Source organism: Ursus arctos, unplaced genomic scaffold (genome assembly GCF_023065955.2).
Source record: "Ursus arctos isolate Adak ecotype North America unplaced genomic scaffold, UrsArc2.0 scaffold_2, whole genome shotgun sequence".
In the NCBI taxonomy this organism is placed as follows: Eukaryota; Metazoa; Chordata; class Mammalia; order Carnivora; family Ursidae; genus Ursus; species Ursus arctos.
The window spans coordinates 11,243,101-11,261,357 of NW_026622874.1; the positions used below are offsets into that span (position 1 = coordinate 11,243,101).

The following is an 18,257-nucleotide window of genomic DNA, read 5'->3' on the forward strand; positions in this document are numbered from 1 at the left end:
TGCAAAATTATTGTAACCCTTAGTTAGACCGTTGTACAATTTTTATTTGCATATTTACCCACGGTGTTATTCATTCTGCATGACATGTTTATTGCCTCACATTTCACAGAGACAAGACAACTGTGTTGTTCAGCTCTCTCTTTTTTGCATCAGTTCCAGATAATTACCATGTCACTTTCAACAATCTACGTATTAAACATGGGATTTAATAAATAATATCTGTTCTTCCTTGTAGGATGTTCAGGTGATGAGGATTTTTTCTGCTTCTCCGCTTTTCTGATTTGTTTTCTTCTATGATTCTGTGGGGGGGGCAGTGATACAGTACATATTTGCTGACTGATTGAAGGGTTAAGCTGTAATTGGGACAACGGTCATTGTGTATTACATTGATGTAAACAAAATGATGTACACAGATCTTATTGAACAAAACATCAAATAACAGAGCATGGCATTTGGGAAGACTCTTTTTAATTGCCCATTTGAATTTTGGTCTTGAGGTTCTTCTGGAGAGAGTGACCCGTGGAAGGAAGGTGACATGTGCCTTCCTATCTTGATTCTTGGTCTTTTGCACTCCCTGGTGCCATCCAGAGGCCTCTCTGGAAGCCTTGCAGCAAGGGAGTAATAGGCTTCCAGCAAGCGCTGGAGACCCCAGAAGATCTGATAGAAATTCCCTCAAGTCACAGATACCACCTGGCTTCCAGCAGAGCATGCCTCCCTCCAATCCAAAAATAAAGAGGCATTTTTATTTTTCCACAGTCTGGTCTTCTGGTAAGTCCGAAGCTTCAGTCTCTGGTTAATTAGTCTTTCAAGAACAGGACAGCTGGGCAAAGCCCACAGACCCCTGCAGACATCCAGTCCTGGCTTCTGAGGCTTAAGGAAGGGGTGGAGCAGGAAGGGGTGGTGGGTGGAGAGTTTGGGCTTGTGGCACAATCCTTCTGCTGTCATCCAGAACTAATCTACAGGAAACTCCATGTCCTTTTTTTAACAAGTATTTCCAGAAAACTGCAGCAAATATGCTACAGTTGAAGTCAAGTCTGGCAGGAAGCCTGATGTTCAAAAATAGGGTCCTGTGGAGGGTGAGCGACGAGACCAGCAGGACAGGTCTCTGAAAATGAGACGAAAGAAATGAAAATAATTATATTTTCCGAAAAAGCAAGTAAGCAAGCAAGCAGGCCAGCCAGCCAGCCAGCCAGCTAGCTGGCTCTCAGCATATCTGTCCCCTGAGGATCAACATAATCTCTTTCTAGATTCCCGATATTCTGCTATCTAGGCTACTTTTCTTAGGAAACTCAACTACTCACTGAGCTTTTGGGAAGAAACAAAGTATCAGATCATTTTTGTTTCCCCACCAAGTCACATAGGGGATTGGCTCCGTAGAAGTCTGTAAAATTTTTCTAATAGTATGACTTCTGGTTATCAAGCAAGGCCATGGTGTTGTTAATACCTCCAATCAGCCATTAATGGGAATGTCATACATCCTGAAATAAGTTATATCTTATTAGAACATTTCTAGCCTGGAGGAAATGGAAATCCTCATATAAACTCTATTGTCACTCTCCTGACATATCTTGTCCCCTGCTGCCAACACAATTTCCTTCAAGGCTTAAAAACTTAATACATGCTTAAAATTTAACTCATGATTATATAATGAAACATCAAGGTTTAATATTCTTTCTCCTACTGTTCTATTTCCTTCAAAAATATCTTCATAGGTAACTTACCTTAAGGGCTCGGGTCAAATGCAGCATTTGTAAAAACTCCGTATGTTCCCAGGTGGCTAAAGAACAGAAATACAAAGATGACCTGGCATCTAGTGCTTGGTCCTTGACCACAGTCCCGCACATGCTTCCTGCACAGCCCGTGGATTACCACCCCACCCTGGAATTCTGCTTTAAAAAGGAAACAAAAATAAATGCCTAAGAGATTTTTGAGATCCTCTTAGCAGCTCTGGGTAATTTGCACTGCACTTACACCCACGTGACGTTACTGTTGATGCTCTAGGTACCTGAATATTGAATGCCTGCTATGCCTCTTCTTGGGGAGAAGAAATCCTTAGAAAATACCCAGCCTTGATATTTGATCATCTGGCAACAGTTTTCAAAGAATGGTAGTACTGCCCCCTACAGGTGTTTTTTTTTAATAATTTTTTTTATTATATTATGTTAGTCACCATACAGTACATCCCTGGTTTTTCGATGTAAAGTTCCATGATTCATTAGTTGCGTGTAACACCCAGTGCACCATGCAATACGTGCCCTCCTTACTACCCATCACCAGCCCATCCCATTCCCCCACGCCCCTCCCCTCTGAAGCCCTCAGTTTGTTTCTCAGAGTCCATAGTCTCCCATGCTTCATTCCCCCTTCTGATTACCCCCCCTTTCTTTATCCCTTTCTTCTCCTACCAATCTTCCTACTTTTTGAATTTTCATAGTGATCAAGAATTCTACTGACACTTAGTGGGAAAGGGCCAGGGGTGCTGGATATCCCAATAGGCGTGGGACACAAAAGAATTATCCTACACTCCATACGGTTTTAGAATATCGACTCAATATTCCTGTAGGTGAATAATCCCTGAGCCTAGAACTTAACTGCTTTAAATATAAATAATATATATTTTGCATCTTTTAGAATACAATTGCCATGTGAGTTGAGGGAAGATTATGACAGGTTTTCCAACCCTTTACCAGAGGCATTCATCATTAAAAAAAGTCGGGTTGGTGTTGGCAACGCCTCTGATGCTGTTTGAGCCACTGATACAGTATTCCTGACTGTTGCTTTTAATGATTGTTGACCCAAAGCTGCAAGCCTCTGATGATCTCATAGCATCCACTAGAGTGGTGCCTCAGCTTTGGCGTTTTATTTCTATTATATATCCCTTTTAAAATTTTGTATTATATTTAATTTTATATTTATTTTTGTTTATTATATCCAATAAATAATATAATATATAATCATATTATATTATATAATATATATTTATATTATAAAATATGATACATATTTATATTATAAAATATAATATACAATATTATAAAATATAATATATAATTATAAATAAAATATATAATAAACATATTTATTATATATAAATTTAATAAATAAATTTTAATAAATAAATTTATTAAATTTATTATATGTAATTATATATTTCCCTTTTATTTCTCCTTTACTTTATAATTAGGGCACTTACTGATTTTTAAAAACACTATGTGTGGTTAGGATATGTTATCTGTGTATCTTACTGTAGAATTAGTAAAGGGGACATTGCAAAACATTTTTTGCAGAAAGGGGCATTATTTATAATCATTCTGACATTATTACAGTGAATTAAAAAGTCAAACTAGACAAATTTACTCAATCATGAAACTCTGTCTTACCTTTGAGGGTTCAAGGGGCTTTCCCCGTCATCTGGAATAAGCAAGAAGACACAAATGATCAGTTGAAAAGAAACAAAGACTAGTAGAAGGAGAAAGGTCATCGGTGGTAGGAGTTATTGGGGAAAGTTGGTGTGCTGATTTTCATATGGGTTCATTGTCAGGGGTATATTGAGAACAAGCTCTCTCTGAGAGATAGGACCCGTGTTGGGCTAAATTAACATTTTACAGTATTTAATACAGAGTCTTCTCATCTTTCTTCTCTTCCCATTCAGTGACAACCTCTTCTTTTTCCTCTGGTCCCTGCCTTCAACGTCTTGGCTATTTTTGGTTGTTGTTGATATTGAGATCATTGGTTCTAGAAACACATTACTTTGGCACTTGAGGCCCCTCTATCGTTGCAACCTGTGTCACACTCCCCCAGCCACCAGTTGGGCAAGTTAATCACTCACACAAATCCATGCAACTTAACAAGGGCTGCTTTCCTCCTCTGGTAACATAGATGATCACGACTTCCTACCTTAACCCAAACAACGGACTCAGAGAGAGGAAACTTTAAATATGGCAGCAGGCCTGTCAATAATCCCATGGATAGGTTAAAGGGGAAAAGTGTCTCATGGCTAAATAAATTTAGAAAATATTAGATCAAATGAAGATGGACAAGTATATTTATTACAGGGCATTATTCAGCCTTCAAGGTGATAATGAAGGTGCATTTTGAATTTGCAGGACACGTATGCAGCGTTCTCTCTTTATTTGACCACAGAATCTTAGAGAGGTTAAAATCACCTTGGGACAGGTCAAGGAAAAATTCCCTGTCCTCACAAATGAGTTTATTGATTATTAAAGATTTGGAGGATGGGTGGCCGCTGGTCCTTCTTCATGGTCTGGAGGGTTCTCTAGCCATGTCTCAAAACTGAAGAAAGAGCTTGGGGGAAATGCAGGAATAGTGTGATTCCTACATGGTTATGGAGAGTAGGATCTAGGTGGTTTGGAGCGCCTGCCTCTGCCCTCTGGATGTGGTTAAATAAACACAAATGTTACACGGAAGGACTGGTTGTAGCTCTTTAAGCAGAGTGTCATACTTTGTCCTTTGTCCTACTCACCCATGCACAGGAGAGTAGATGAAGGAACTTTAGAAAACCTGGAGAGAGCTCAAAACTATGGAACAAGGGGTTCTGCCCTTGAGCAGTTAGGACTGGGTGCTGGAAGTTCTCAGTTCCATGAGAACCCCATCAGGTATAACAGCCATTCTCAGTTACCTGGATTGGAGCATTGGAGCCTTCCTGACCCCTCAGGTGGCCCCTAGTTACCTCTCATGAGAAATGATGAAGAGACATATTAGCTACGAAAAGAAGTTTCTGAGCTCATGGCTGAGCATCTGGGGCAGACAGAGAAAGACTGTTTTAACCCTTAAGAGATGACTCCCTTCTTACACGCCTAGGCCAGAGCTCCTTTTTTAATGAACAATCTGGTAGACACAGCTCCCTTATGAAGGGTCTTCCACCATTGGGTCACGTCCCTGCTTCAGTCCTGCGTGAGCTCCACACATTTTCATGAGGACGTACAGGTATCCTGGTGTATCACACCGGGTCATGACTAAGCAGCTGCTTTTCACACCTCTAGCTTCATTTCTCACTTCCTCCAGAAGCACTTGATTTCTGATTCAGCAGCACTGACTACCTAAACCATTGATCAATAAATGACCATCACATACGAGAATGATGAAGGAGGAGAGCATGACACTTTCCTGTTAGTTCTGGTGATAACAAAGCTTACCTAGACCAGAGGTCCCCAAATGCCAACGCGCCCACTGGCCTCATCAGAATTTGGAGGTAGGGCTTTTGAGAAATTCTGATTTCCAGGCCCATCTCTAGATCTCCATATATGAGGCTCTGTACTTTTATAAAGGTAATTCTGATGGGCAGTCAGTTCTCAAGATGACTTCTCTTGGGCTTGTTTTCTTTAACTACAAATGCTTTCAAACATGAACTACTGACATCGTCGTTTCACGGTCCATCCCCAATGACAAGTCAGAAGAAAAGAAGGATAAGACTCTTTCTTATTTACCTTTTTGTCTGAAGCGCTTTCTTAGCAGAGCCAGGAGTGTCCCACACGTCACCAAACCTATTGTCGAAGCCACGGCTCCACCAAGGTAAGTCAGGGCTTGCTGGATTGTCAATGGCCCCGCTGCAAACCAAACACACACGAAGGGCATTAGATGTGTGTTGCGCGAAAGACCATCATTCTTGCAGAAGGATCCCAAGGATTGTGAGCTGTGAGATCACGCAGGAGCATCAGAGGTCTTGGCAGGGCAGACAACCTGGCAGGAGAGATCTGGAAGCCATACAAATACTGTGACAGCATGGGAAGCAGGACCTGATTTTATTTCTGATCCTTAAATATCAAACACAATGCCCAGAGGCATCAGGGGAAGGACCTAATAAAGTGAATAAAATGACGAAAGAAGTGGAAGCTTAAGCAAATAAAATAAACCCTGGTTAATTTTGGGGGGAGGGTAATCAAAGATTCAGTCACACAACCAAATGCAGTCATGACAAGCTGTAGAGAAAAACATGAAAAAGTAAAAGGAAGGTGGATGCAATGAACCTTACAGAGAGACGAAGCTTAACGTAAAAAGATCTGTGTGTTTTTACAGGTATGTGACAAAACTCTTCTGAGATAATAAATTAAGAATCTGCATGAAATAACCTCTGGTTAAAAATGTTCTGAAACTGCAAGATGTCTTACACACAGATTACAAAGAAACGAGAGGATTCATTTGACACATCTGAGCTCTGGAAAAGGAGTGGTGATTGTCTACACAGAGTCACTGAATTTCCTTCCCACTGCTCTGCCGAAGGCAAGGAGATTCTGCTGGATTTATCATGAAACATTGATTAACGCAGGGGAAACCCAGTGATGGAGAGCGAGACTGCTGTCAGAACTACACAGAAAAGAAACACCGATTTTTTTACGTTCCTACCCATATGGAAAATATACCTTGGCAGGCTGGCATGGGAGCTGACCACTGGCCGTTCTCTTGGCATGCTGTTCTCGCTGGGCCATTAAGTAACTGGCCTTCTGGACAATGGAAGCTGCAGGTGGATCCGTAGCTGAAATTTCCCCAGGGGTTGGAGCAGTTCATCACGCCAGGCTCAGTAATATGCAGCTCAGAGCATTTGACAGCTGTAGGAAAAAAGGATGCAGGAAAACCAAACACTTAGGATGAAGGCAACAGAGGTTATGCTTTCATCTGTAACCTAGCTAGCATGGCCAGCAGATGAGGTCGAAAGTAAAAGATCAGAAAGGAGATGAGCCACTTCTGACATTCACACCAGCTCCTCCAGTATCACACGTACTACGATGTCCACTCAGAGCATGGTAGCCGAAGAACGAGGAGGGGCACACGAGCAGCATTCAGTAAATACCTACTCATGCTCCATCAGTCTTACCTATACTGTTTTCAAAATTTCACTTCTCAGAAATACTACTGTTCTAAGTGTTATTATAACTACTGCTGGTAATGATCTGGCATATCAGCACGTGTTTATTAAAATACTTAATCATTGTTCAGCATAGCTGCCTCCGGAAGTTGGAAGGGAGTAGAGATTGCCACCCTCTTAAAACTTTTCTTCGGGGAACTTCTATGGTTCCTAACTTGTCGATAGGAAACTAAAGCTCAGGAAACTATCTCAAATAGACATTATTGAGCAATAGTGACATTTGCAAAGCACCGTTCTGGTCTTCACGGGGAATACAAAGGTGGAAGGGACATAGTACTTCACGTATGGGGTGGTAACTCTTCTAGAGGCATCATGCATGGCTTATCCTTTTAGTTAGGTTCCAATTATGAAAATATGGGATATTTATACTATCACATAATTAATGGAATTGCAACTTGTATTTTGCAATTCTTGTAGTTGGTTCCATGTTCAGCAAGCTTGTTGTTCTCACACATTTGGACATTTGCAAATGTTTCTTCCTTTATGTCTTTCAGACCAGGGCATTTACTTGTGACATAGCAAGGGGAGAGGTGACATGCCTGTGGCACGTTACCTCCAACTGGGATTAGGGTAGATTTCATGGGAGAGTTGACATGTGAAGTGGTCGTTGGGGTTGGATGGGATTTCAACAGGCAGGTACAGCGATGAGCGTGGATGCCAGGTGGAAGATAGCATCAGAACTGCCTGTTCCCTTCACATTACCTCTGCATGCTGGAGATCTTGCTGTCCATTGTCCTGAAGGTCTGCAACTGAGAGCTCTGTCTCCCACGAGTGTGAATCCAGCTTTGCATCCAAAGTAACAAGTGGTATTCAAAGCAAAGGTTCCCAGATGATGCCTACAGGACACTGTTCCTTGCTCTGGAGTGATGAGGGCTGGGCATCGAACCTCTGGAGTACGAGCTGATACTATGCCTGCTGTGAAAACGTGTTTCCATTTAGAGAGCTCCCAACAAAAGGAGCATAACAAAGTTAAGACTGACGCAGAATAACTGCCTTCCACTCTTCTCGTAGTAAGGGAGGCTCCAGCAGTAACTCCTCAAGGAAGTTAAGGAAAATTGTTAATCTCAGCTATGGAAAACCAGATGGGAAAAAAATATTTAAAAATATCCTTGGAGAGGGGTCCCTGGGTGGTTCAGTCAGTTTAGCACCCAACTCTTGATTTCAGCTCAGGTCATGAGATCAAGCCCCACGATGAGCTCCGCCCTGGGTATGGACCCTGGTTAAGATTCTCTCTCTCCCTCTCCCTCTGCCCCTTCTCCCACTCCACTCATGTGCTTTCTCTCTCTCTCTCAAAAAAAATATATATGTGTGTATATATATATATATATGGATATATATGCATATACATATATGCATATATATGATATACATGTATGTATATATGTATATACATATACATATGTGTGTGTATCTATCTATCTATCTATCTATCTATCTATCTATCTATCTATCTATCTATATCTATCTCCTAGGAGAGATAATTCTCTAGACCAGAAGAAGAATGGGGGTTGGGGCATGATATCAATGTTACCAATATTAAAAACAAAACAAAACAAAACAAAAATTGAAGAGTTGGTGCAGAAATGTAAGACATTCAGTAGAAGCAAAATATTCATAGGGCAATTGCCTGCCTTTGCTGCTTTGTTGGGAGGGAGCATTGTCTGCTGGCTGAAGGTCAGCATGAAATGTGAGGTGTGCGTGATGCCATTGGCTTTGTCACTAACTTTCCATGTAGCAGAAAGATGCTCATTCACCTTTCTAAAGCTTCAGTTCCTTGATTTGAGAAATTGGATCAGTGACTTCACCCCTTGTATTCCTCCTGGCAATGAAGCAATGGAGGCCATTTAATCAACTCGGTAAAGGTCTCTGAGAAAAAGAGGCCAAAATTATGAAAGAAAATTTCAGCTTGAAAATCAATATATCTTGGGCTGCCTGGGTGGTTCAGTCAGTTAAGAGTCTGCCTTCGGCTCAGGTCATGATCTGGAGGTCCTGGGATCAAGCTCTGAGTTGAGGTCTCTGCTCAGGGTGGAGTCTGCTTTTCTCGCTCCCTCTGCCCCTTCCCCCCTCTCGTTCTCTCTTTCTCTCTCTCTGTGTCTCCTAAATAAAACCTTAAAAGAATCAGTATATTTTTTATTCACAAAAATAAGAAGTCCTGTCATTCCTTATAAATTTTTAAATCCATAGGCTATGTTTCCTAGATTCCAATAGGTAACCCCTTTTAAAATAAGAAGGACAGCTTTCACAGTAATAATATTATAATGCATACCTGTCACACAGTAAGAGCTTATATAAGTGTTTGTTATTTTTGAAGAAATTTCCGGGAGAAAAGCTGTCTCAGTGAGTGTATACTCTTTTACCTTTGCAGGTTGGTGGAGCTGCTGTCCATTTTCCAGAAGCTGTGCATTCAACATTGTTGGATCCCTCCAGCTTAAAGCCCTTGTTACAGGAGAAATGACAGATGGCGCCAACACTGAATTCCTCATGGGTGTCAGAACAAGCCAGGCTTCCCTGCTCAGGAGCAAATACTTCTGGGCACTTGTTGGCTGGAGAAGCAAATAAATTATGTCACAATCTTCAAGTTTATTCAGAAGCCAGGTTTGCACTGAATTCATTCATTCATTCATGCATCCAACAATTATTTACTGAGCACGTGCTATGTCAGGCATTTTGCCAGGGAGCAGCTATTCCCAATAAATAGGACAGATCATTACTACAGGGGCAGGGGAAGGGATGGTGGGCTCACGGATGAAAGGATAGGTAGAAGTTAAAAAATGAAGAAGTCAAGGATGTAAGCAGTCGTATTTCAGAACCCACAATTTCATCCTCCTCTCAATGCACCTGTGCTTTAGAGACCGCACAGCCTCCCAAGGCTCTCACTAGCCTCTCTGGATGGGTGCCAGGATTCCACTTCTGCCCTTCCTCCTGCTTGAGATGACTTCCTCTTAGATATCCTGCTATCTCCTCAAACTCCATACCATGCAATGCAACGACCATCTTCTGCTCTAAACTATTTCCACCACTTGGATCCCCAGATCATTTTTTAAAACCACGGTTCCCTAGCACAGGAAAGCTGAGAACCTCCTGGTCAAGCTAGGTTAGTCCCTGGAAATTCCCTGAACTGAATTCACGTGTGCTTGCCTCTGGTTCTTGGCTCATGCTGCCCTGAATTTCTTTCTATTGTCACTGAAAAAACTCCTAGTTCTGTAGGACCCAACTGAACACAGCCTCTGTAGAGCCTCTGCTGGTCATTGTTGCCTGAAAGCTTCTCCTCTGAACACATCAGTCTGTTTGAACTCATACGCTGTCTTGCCACCCGCCATATTATCCCTCACCTACTGGATGGAATGCTTCTAAAACCCAAGAGCCAGGGGTGTTGGGCTGGCTCAGTGGGAAGACCGTGTGGCTCTTGATCTTGGGTTGTGAGTTCGAGCCCCACATTGGGTATAGAGATTACTTACATAAAGAAAAAAAAAAAATCCCAAGAGCCATAAAGCTTTGTGCTTTTCAACAGCTCACACTGCTGGGTCTCAAGAAGTGGTAGTCAGCAATCATTTGTTAAGTGGGTGAATAAATGAATTTTTAATTTAATAACCATTTCCCTCAAACAAATTTTAGAAATTTTCGCAGTTATATATTTCTGTTAGGATCATGTCTTTGTCTCCATGAAATTCTCTGACATAAGACTATTATTTATCACCAAATATTTGACAAACAGAGGGACTATTCTCTCTTTAAATCCAAGCTATTTGAACGCAATGCCTTGGTCAAGTCAGGTTCACTTGGCTTAGCACTTTTGTCTTAAAAACAAAACAAAATAAAGCAAAACCTTTTGAAGTCTTATGTGGTACCTCATGGGAAAGTGATATTTCTGGCCTTTACATATCGACCCAAGTACTTTTCAGTGACAGGTTATTCGTGAAAAGATTGTGGATCCTTACTGCATGCATCCATTCAAATAACCAAAGTAACGTACTGAATTTCAGTTTAGAATGCTCAAATTTTTGAGTAATTAATAAATTCATGTCTGGCAGATAAATTTCATTTACCAAAAATGTATTACATATGTCGATCAGTGTAAGTCATAGACATTAAATCACCTGTGAATATTTTCACTAAAACAACTCTTTTAGAATCTCTCAGGATTTTATATTTAGCCCAAGAAAATGTATAATGTCAGCTGCAGGACAGTGGGGACCTTGTCAGCTCTTTTCAACACTGTATCCCAGGGAATAGGGCCTGGCGCCTAGTAGGGATTCTAAAATGTTTGTCAAATGAACGAATAAGTTAGTGTGCACAATTTAATTTGGATGCATTCTAAGGAGGGTGTTTATGGCTGAAAAGAAACAAGAGGCGTTACTGTTTGAAAAAACTGATTGTGTGACCTTCAGTATACAAAGAGAATTCCTACAGCATGAAATCCGCTTGGGGGCTATTGCTTTGATCTCGATTTTGTCAGTCTTGTTCTGCCAAGATTGTAGATAGAGGTTTTTGTTTTTTGGGTTGTTATTGTTGTTGTTGTTGTTGTTTTGTATACGAAAAATCTCTGAACCCTCTTAGGTAAGAATTACCCTTGTCCAAACAAAGGCCTCTAAATAACTTTAAGGATTTGACTTTGAATCAAGTAAGGAAGTACGTTTTCCTGCCTGCGACACAGCCTTGATGAGGTAGACGGAAGTCTAACCCCAATCTGGTATATGGTGGGCGCTCGGCAGACGTGGCTGAATCACATTTGTGAAGTTGCCAAGGAAGCTGCTGGAGTGGATGGGGCCTAGGGCAGACGTAGAGGAAGAGATTTTTCCCAGGAAGTGACCTCTTGGGTAACTTGAAAAATAGTCCTTTCCTAAGCCTACCGTAAAACTTCACCAAAACCTGAGTAATTAATTACAAGAAGAATAGAAAACAGATAAGAACTGCTTTTATTACATACTTAGTGCTTTTTTTTGTGCACTTCCAAGGCAGTGCTGTCTATTCTAATGACCTTTACGGATGTTTTTCTGTAACCCATGAAGTAAGTGTACACGATTGCATGTAAATTTGTGAATGGCTGGGTTCACTGGCACTCTGTCATCAACCGACAGCAGACTGGTTTATATTATTTTAAATAAATCTAGTAAATTCTTCCCTATATCTTTGTATTATCTCTTTTTACTTGAGTTACATACAGTTTTTGTCAAGGACATTTTGGAAAGAAGATACAGTATAAATAATAAATTTCTAAACTCAAACTTTAGAAATAAAGACTAGGAACCTCCTTGTAGTCAGAGAAATGTTGGAGGAGTGGATAAAAAAAAAAACAAACCCAGGGGCGCCTGGGTAGCGCAGTGGTTAAGCATCTGCCTTTGGCTCAGGGCGTGATCCCAGCGTTCTGGGTTCGAGCCCCACATCGGGCTCCTCCACTGGGAGCCTGCTTCTTCCTCTCCCACTCCCCCTGCTTGTGTTACCTCTCTCGCTGGCTGTCTCTCTCTGTCAAATAAATAAATAAAATCTTAAAACAAAACAAAAAAAAAACCCCAAAAAACCAAAAAAACCCCCTGAGATGTGAGCCAGCCAGAGTTTAGAGGGTAGCAGTGTGCTATATTATAGGACTTAGATGAGCAGGGACATGGCAGAAGAGCAGAGCTAGGACTGGGACCTGGGACAAGGACCCTCCTTACCCCACTAACATGAGGCTGGTCACTAGGAGTTGGGTCCAGTGGCCAAACATGGTCTCGAGGGTCAATGACAAAGTGATTAGGAGAGCAGTAGTATCAGTCAAGATAGTGGCCCGACAGTTGGGGACATAAAGGTCATAGCAACCAGATACAAGCAATTCAGGAAAGGACTTCAGGTCCTGGAGGAGAAAGGCAGTGAGGAGACTGGGATATCAGGCTGTGCCCAAGTCCCAAAGGGCCCAGGGACTGGTGTTCTAACTAAAAAGGAGATATCTGTAGAACCACTCAAAAATGAGATCTCGCTATTGCACTCTGAAGTGGGAGACCGAGGGCTCCACCGGCCACACTGTCCCGCTAACTCAGTGGCCCTCACGCCCCTCTGATGTATAGCCTAGACTCCACAAAACTCCATGCAAAAATCAGGGTTCTGGGGTCAATGCTGAAGGTTAAAACTTTATGGATTCGAGCATGTAGAAAAGAAGAAGAACGATTTGCCTAAATTCAGAAAATAAATCTGGAGGGTGAGGTGAAGGCACAGACGCAAAAACCAGAGCTCAATGTCAGACTCAGACAAGGCTGCTGGCTCTGGGGGTGCAGCTGCCATCTACAGTCAGGACTGGTTCCAGGCCCTGGGTGGGGCTGGCCTGTACCGTGGGAGGCAAATGCCTCCTCTTGTGGTGAAGAGGGGGCTTGCAGGGGTGAGGGGCAACAGGGGCTTTGGAGATTACATATTGGTTGCATACGTGATTTAAAATTTGAGTGAGATCATTCTTAGGCATTGTTCAGTCTTTAGCCTTTTTTGACAGTGAATTGGAGGACCCGCAGAATGCGGGAAAACAGAGCTTATGGTAAATGCCAGTGGAATAAATGAACGAGCAGATGGAAATAAGGGGGGAAGCATGAGCCCTTAGTGTTACCCCCACAGTGTTCTAGATTCCTCAGGTGCCTGTAGTGTAGCTTTCTGACAGCAGATGGCAGCATTCTACGTCTTCAACCTCAGAATTCTTGACCAGAAGAGAGTTCAGACATTAGCATGTCCACTCCTCTCCTTCTGGAATCTAGAGCACTGAAGCCCACAGGGTGTGATGTGACTTAGATGGCACAGGACTTTGGGAAGAGCAATACAGGTCTTCCGGCATTAATCTTGCCCTCACTCCACAAGAAGGAATACACAATATTTTAGCTTTTTTCATGCAACACTGATAGAGTTCTATCAACACATTCTCTCATCTGATCAGCTGGCATTGCCATTTCTGAAGTTCACTTCAGATGTTAGAATGGCAGCCTGGCCGCTGGCCAGTGGAAAAGAGCACGCTTAGGGGACACGGAGGATTTAGGGACACCGCCGCTGGGTGGCAGTGCAGCGTCAGGGCGACAGCACCAACCTAGAATCAGGCGAGACCCCAGAGACCCCAGATCGGGTTGGAGTCCAGCTCCACACTTCCCAGCTATTTGGCTTTTGCCTGCTATGGATCCTCTCAAAGCCTCCGTTTCCTCGTCTTTAGAAGGATCATAATAACCATGTTTATGGTTGTCGTGTGGGTGGAACGAGATTCTGTCTGTGAAATAGCGGGTTGTGCTGGTCTTCTTATTACCGAGTACCCCGAACAATACATTGGACCAATGGTGCCTTTTGAAAGTAAACGTGAGCTACGAGTTAATTACTTCTATGAACTATTTTAGAGCACACTGAACGCAAGGGACTATTTCATGTTAGCCAGATGCTTGGGGGAGACAAGGAGAGATAGTCTCCGGCTCCTGCCTTTGCGGGTCCTCGAATTCACTGTCAATAGGGCTGTGCTTTTAATGAACTGTACATTTAACCAGTAAATGGTAAGTTGCAGCTGAGCAAGTATTTGTCACATAGCCCCTTCCATGTAGTTGCTGCAGGGATACCGAGATGAAGAAGGCATGGTTCCTGCCCCCGACGACCTCCTAGCCCACGTGGAGGCAGAGCCAGGAGAGAAGGGCCAGAATAGCCTACGAGGTCCTCGAGGGGCAGGGGCAACATCACATGCAGGCCTGCATTAGCGCAGCGCCTGGGGCTTAGCAGTGCTCAGTGAAGGTGAGTGTGGGAAGGAATAAAAAGTCAGTGGAAAAACACCTTATAAGGAAGTAAAAGTCCCGGTAACTTAGCTGAGCTTCGGCACTTACTAAGGGTGTGAATTGCAACAGGTTACTTAACCTCCCCAGCCTCTGCTTCCTCATCTGGGAAATGGAGATGACACTGCCTTTCCCCATTATCTCAGAATGGTGGCAAACATCAAATGTCACAGTGATATTAAAGCACTTTATGAAACTGAAATGTTTAAAGTTACAGGAATATTTAGAGAGCAAGACAGAAATCACCATGCTTTATGGAGAGTGTTTCTTTTAGCTTAGGAACGGTTTTACATGAATCCCTGGTGATTCTTCCTTCTATCATATTATCTGAGAAGCCATAAGAAAGGACAGACCCACAATCCTACCTTCACATAGTGGTGGGGAACCTGTCCAATGTCCAGACGGAGTACAATCCAATATTTGTGGTCCAGATAAAGAGAACCCTTCATCACAGGCGAATCGGCATGTGGTCCTATAACTGGAATTTCCAAGAGGCCGGACACAGGTCACTGTGCCATTCCGAGGGCTTAGCAGAGGGGCGCAGGTAATGGCTACCATGGGCATGTAGAGAGAGGAGAGAAGGGGTCGTTTTAGAACATAGCAACCTGAAATCAGTGTGTGTGTGCACACGTGGGCTTAATCCACAAGGGGAGCATTTGGTTAGAAATGCTGCTTTCTCACCACTTACAGGTCATGGGAGTATAAAATAGCAGCAACTAGGAGTTGATTGGTATCCTGAAACCTTCACCCACAAAGAGCTTTAGAGGTCATTTTAAAAGGGAGCTGGTGCTTTGGAAAGATAGCGATGCAGCTCATTTCAGGTGTCCCTGGGTAGGCACGGAAATGGCTGCTTCCTTGACACCTTCAGAAACAGACCTAATGACCTGGCCAGCAAACAGTGACAAAGGATTGAAAATAAGAAAACGAAGTAAAATATGTTCTGCCCCCACAAAAGCTCCTTTCCCCAATCAAGAGGTAGGAAGAATCTGGGTCCAAATTCTTGTGTTCCTTACCGGCCATGTGTCTCTAGACCTTTCTGAAGTTCAGCTGCTTCATCTTTGAAATGGAAAAAATAATACTCCTTGCCTTGCAGGGATCCTCAGTTATATAAAATAATGAGTTAAATCATATGTAAAAATTAAATTTAAAAATATTTTAAAAATCATGGACACGTGGTAGGCACATACATAACTGGCCCTCTGCAAATGCTCTTCCCACAAATGTCATCCTATGGTGACCAGCCCCAGTGACTACCGGTTCACTTACAGAAAAGGTAAATTAGATCTCATGGTTCTGTACCACAGTTTATATAGAGAGAGTTTGAGATGCTAGGAGACTTGCTTGGGTTGGAGGTCATGCTCTGCAATTTTGGGCAAGTCACTTAACCTCTCCGAGTCTCAATATCTTTACTTTTAAAATGTGGAGAACGGTAGTAAGGAGGGCACGTATTGCATGGTGCACTGGGTGTTATATGCAACTAATGAATCATCGAGCCTTACATCGAAAACCAGGTATGTACTGTATGGTGACTAACATAATATAATAAAAATATTATTATAATAAAAAAATAATAAAAATAATAAAATGTGGAGAACGGCATTGCATAGCTCCCCAAATTTTTAAGGGTCAAATGCAAAAACACTCTGTATGTAAATGTCAATACTTGTCGAGATGTCCCTTTGCCAATTAGTGAAACCATAATCGATGCCCAGATTCAACATGTTGACATTAAAAAACAAAGACGAAGAGAATGCATGGTTTAGGGGTTTCTTCTTCACTGCTTGGTTTGACTGAATAGTGTATGGCTTTAGACTAGAGTCAGCGATGGTAGGGCTGAAGCCAGGACCATTCTTTAGCCACTGACCAACTGCTTGAGATTCCAAGACTGTTTTTATACCTTTCTCTTCCCTTTATGCCCTCCCCTCTCCAGCTACATTCCCCTCAACCTGATCAACTTCTCCAAAGACCTAGTCATTTTCTGCCCCTTGAAATGTCTTTCTGTATTCAGTGTGTATGTGTGTGTGGGGGGAGAGAGGAGAGGAGACAAGTCAAGAAGCCTGTAACCTGTAAGGACAGATTGGGAGGGCCTTAGTGCCACGGAATCCATTTCCAGCTCTTTTGTGGCGTTGCCTTCTGATAGCTGGGGTTCTGATAGCCGCATATCAGAAGGCAACAGGGCAAAGGGGGCAGTGAGAACGGAAATTGTCTGATAACGCTCTCTCAGAAGTCTTACAACAGCGAGCGGGTTGCAAGCCCTGCAGTGCCTTCCTGCCCAGCCCACATTTGGGTATTTCACTTGATGCTCACCCAGCAACAGTAGGAGAAAGTTCAGTCAAAGTAAACAAAGAGCTAAAAGCAGAAGGGAACTGGAAGGTCACAGGAAGCCATGGTGAGTGCCAGCCTCGTTGCAGTGAAACACCCGTGGGCAGGACAGTATGGGGCAACGAACTGAAACTCTGATTACCGTGATAGAATTGTGGTAACCCTCCTCAGGGATCCCGAGTTCTTCCCCAAAGCCACATGGACTTTGTAATATACCCCGGCTCCCGTGTAGCCAGGATTAAAGCTGAGAAGGCGAGGTCGCAAGCCTCACTCTGGTCTTTCCAGACCCTGCTCGGAAAGTACACTCGAGCCCAGCACCAGTTGCTTGCCATGCTCTCTGCTGCCTGGAAATGCAGGACGTCCAATTCTGCTGAGTTCATTCATTCATTCATTCATTCCATTAATCATTCATTTATTCACTGTTGACCTAACTTAACAGTGGGGTACTGTGTATGTGTGTGTGCACTTGTGCGTGACCTGAATAGCAAGTGGTTTCCTCTTCATTAAAAACACGCGTCTACCTGCTTTCACTCAGATGTTAAAATTCTGTACCAAGTGAAAAGCAAAGGCAAACAATGCAGAAATATTTAGTATTTTACCTACTTGATTTTATGATTAAAATTATATGTGCATCATAAAAATACTAATTGCATAGAGGGAAGTGTGAATGGGGAAAATATCGGAAGAATTCATATAAACCTAACAATGCCTATTTCCCGCTGGGAGTCTTGAAGAGGATTTTTTGTTTCTTTATGTTCTTATTTTTCTGTAGCTTTTACAGATGACAATCTTGCTTTGTAAACGTGATATTGCCACACATACATCCGAAGAATTGGATACATCAAGTGGAAAAAGGAATGGGGAGTCTAAACAGCGCACGTCTGTTCTTCGGTTCCCAAACACAAATGATTAGAACAGTTCTATTTCATACAATACTGGCAGACTACCCCGGCTTTCTGTTCGGTCACGTACAATGCAGATTTACACCCTGAGCCTGAATATGCATGTTTTCTCTTCTGAGGATCCTGTAATCTTGCATTTAGAGATGAAGTTCTTCCTCTTTTCATCACTCTTCACTTTATCCTGAGTATATTTCTCCATCCCTACACAGACCTTGGAGGAGGTTTGCCTCCAGGCACCTGTAAATTCTGCCCCTCCCATTGCACTATTATACTCATAGGTTGCCCCCATTCCACCATTAAACTCCATGGTTCCTAGGAGCAAAGTGCCAGGTCAGCCTTGGGGCAACCATCCTGAAGCTGTTTTTTTTTTTTTTCCTTCTGGCCTTCTTTCTAGGCACT

General features: G+C 42.6%; 1 protein-coding gene across 2 annotated transcripts in view; it reads right to left on the minus strand.

Annotated features, from left to right (window-relative positions):
• Positions 1–451: 451 nt before the first annotated feature.
• SELP (selectin P) overlaps positions 452–18,257 on the minus strand; it is a 39,573-nt gene continuing 21,767 nt past the window's right edge. The window contains exons 10-17 of one of the 2 annotated variants that reach the window (XM_026509416.4): positions 15,000–15,185; positions 9,238–9,423; positions 7,583–7,795; positions 6,378–6,563; positions 5,445–5,564; positions 3,378–3,408; positions 1,722–1,777; positions 452–1,105 (exon numbers count right to left, since the gene is read on the minus strand). In XM_026509416.4, coding sequence (XP_026365201.3) covers positions 1,723–1,777; positions 3,378–3,408; positions 5,445–5,564; positions 6,378–6,563; positions 7,583–7,795; positions 9,238–9,423; positions 15,000–15,185 — 977 coding nt within the window. In that variant the 3' untranslated portion in view covers positions 452–1,105; position 1,722. The remainder of the gene's footprint in view (positions 1,106–1,721; positions 1,778–3,377; positions 3,409–5,444; positions 5,565–6,377; positions 6,564–7,582; positions 7,796–9,237; positions 9,424–14,999; positions 15,186–18,257) is intronic. The other variant, XM_048225431.2, reaches the window with a different exon arrangement.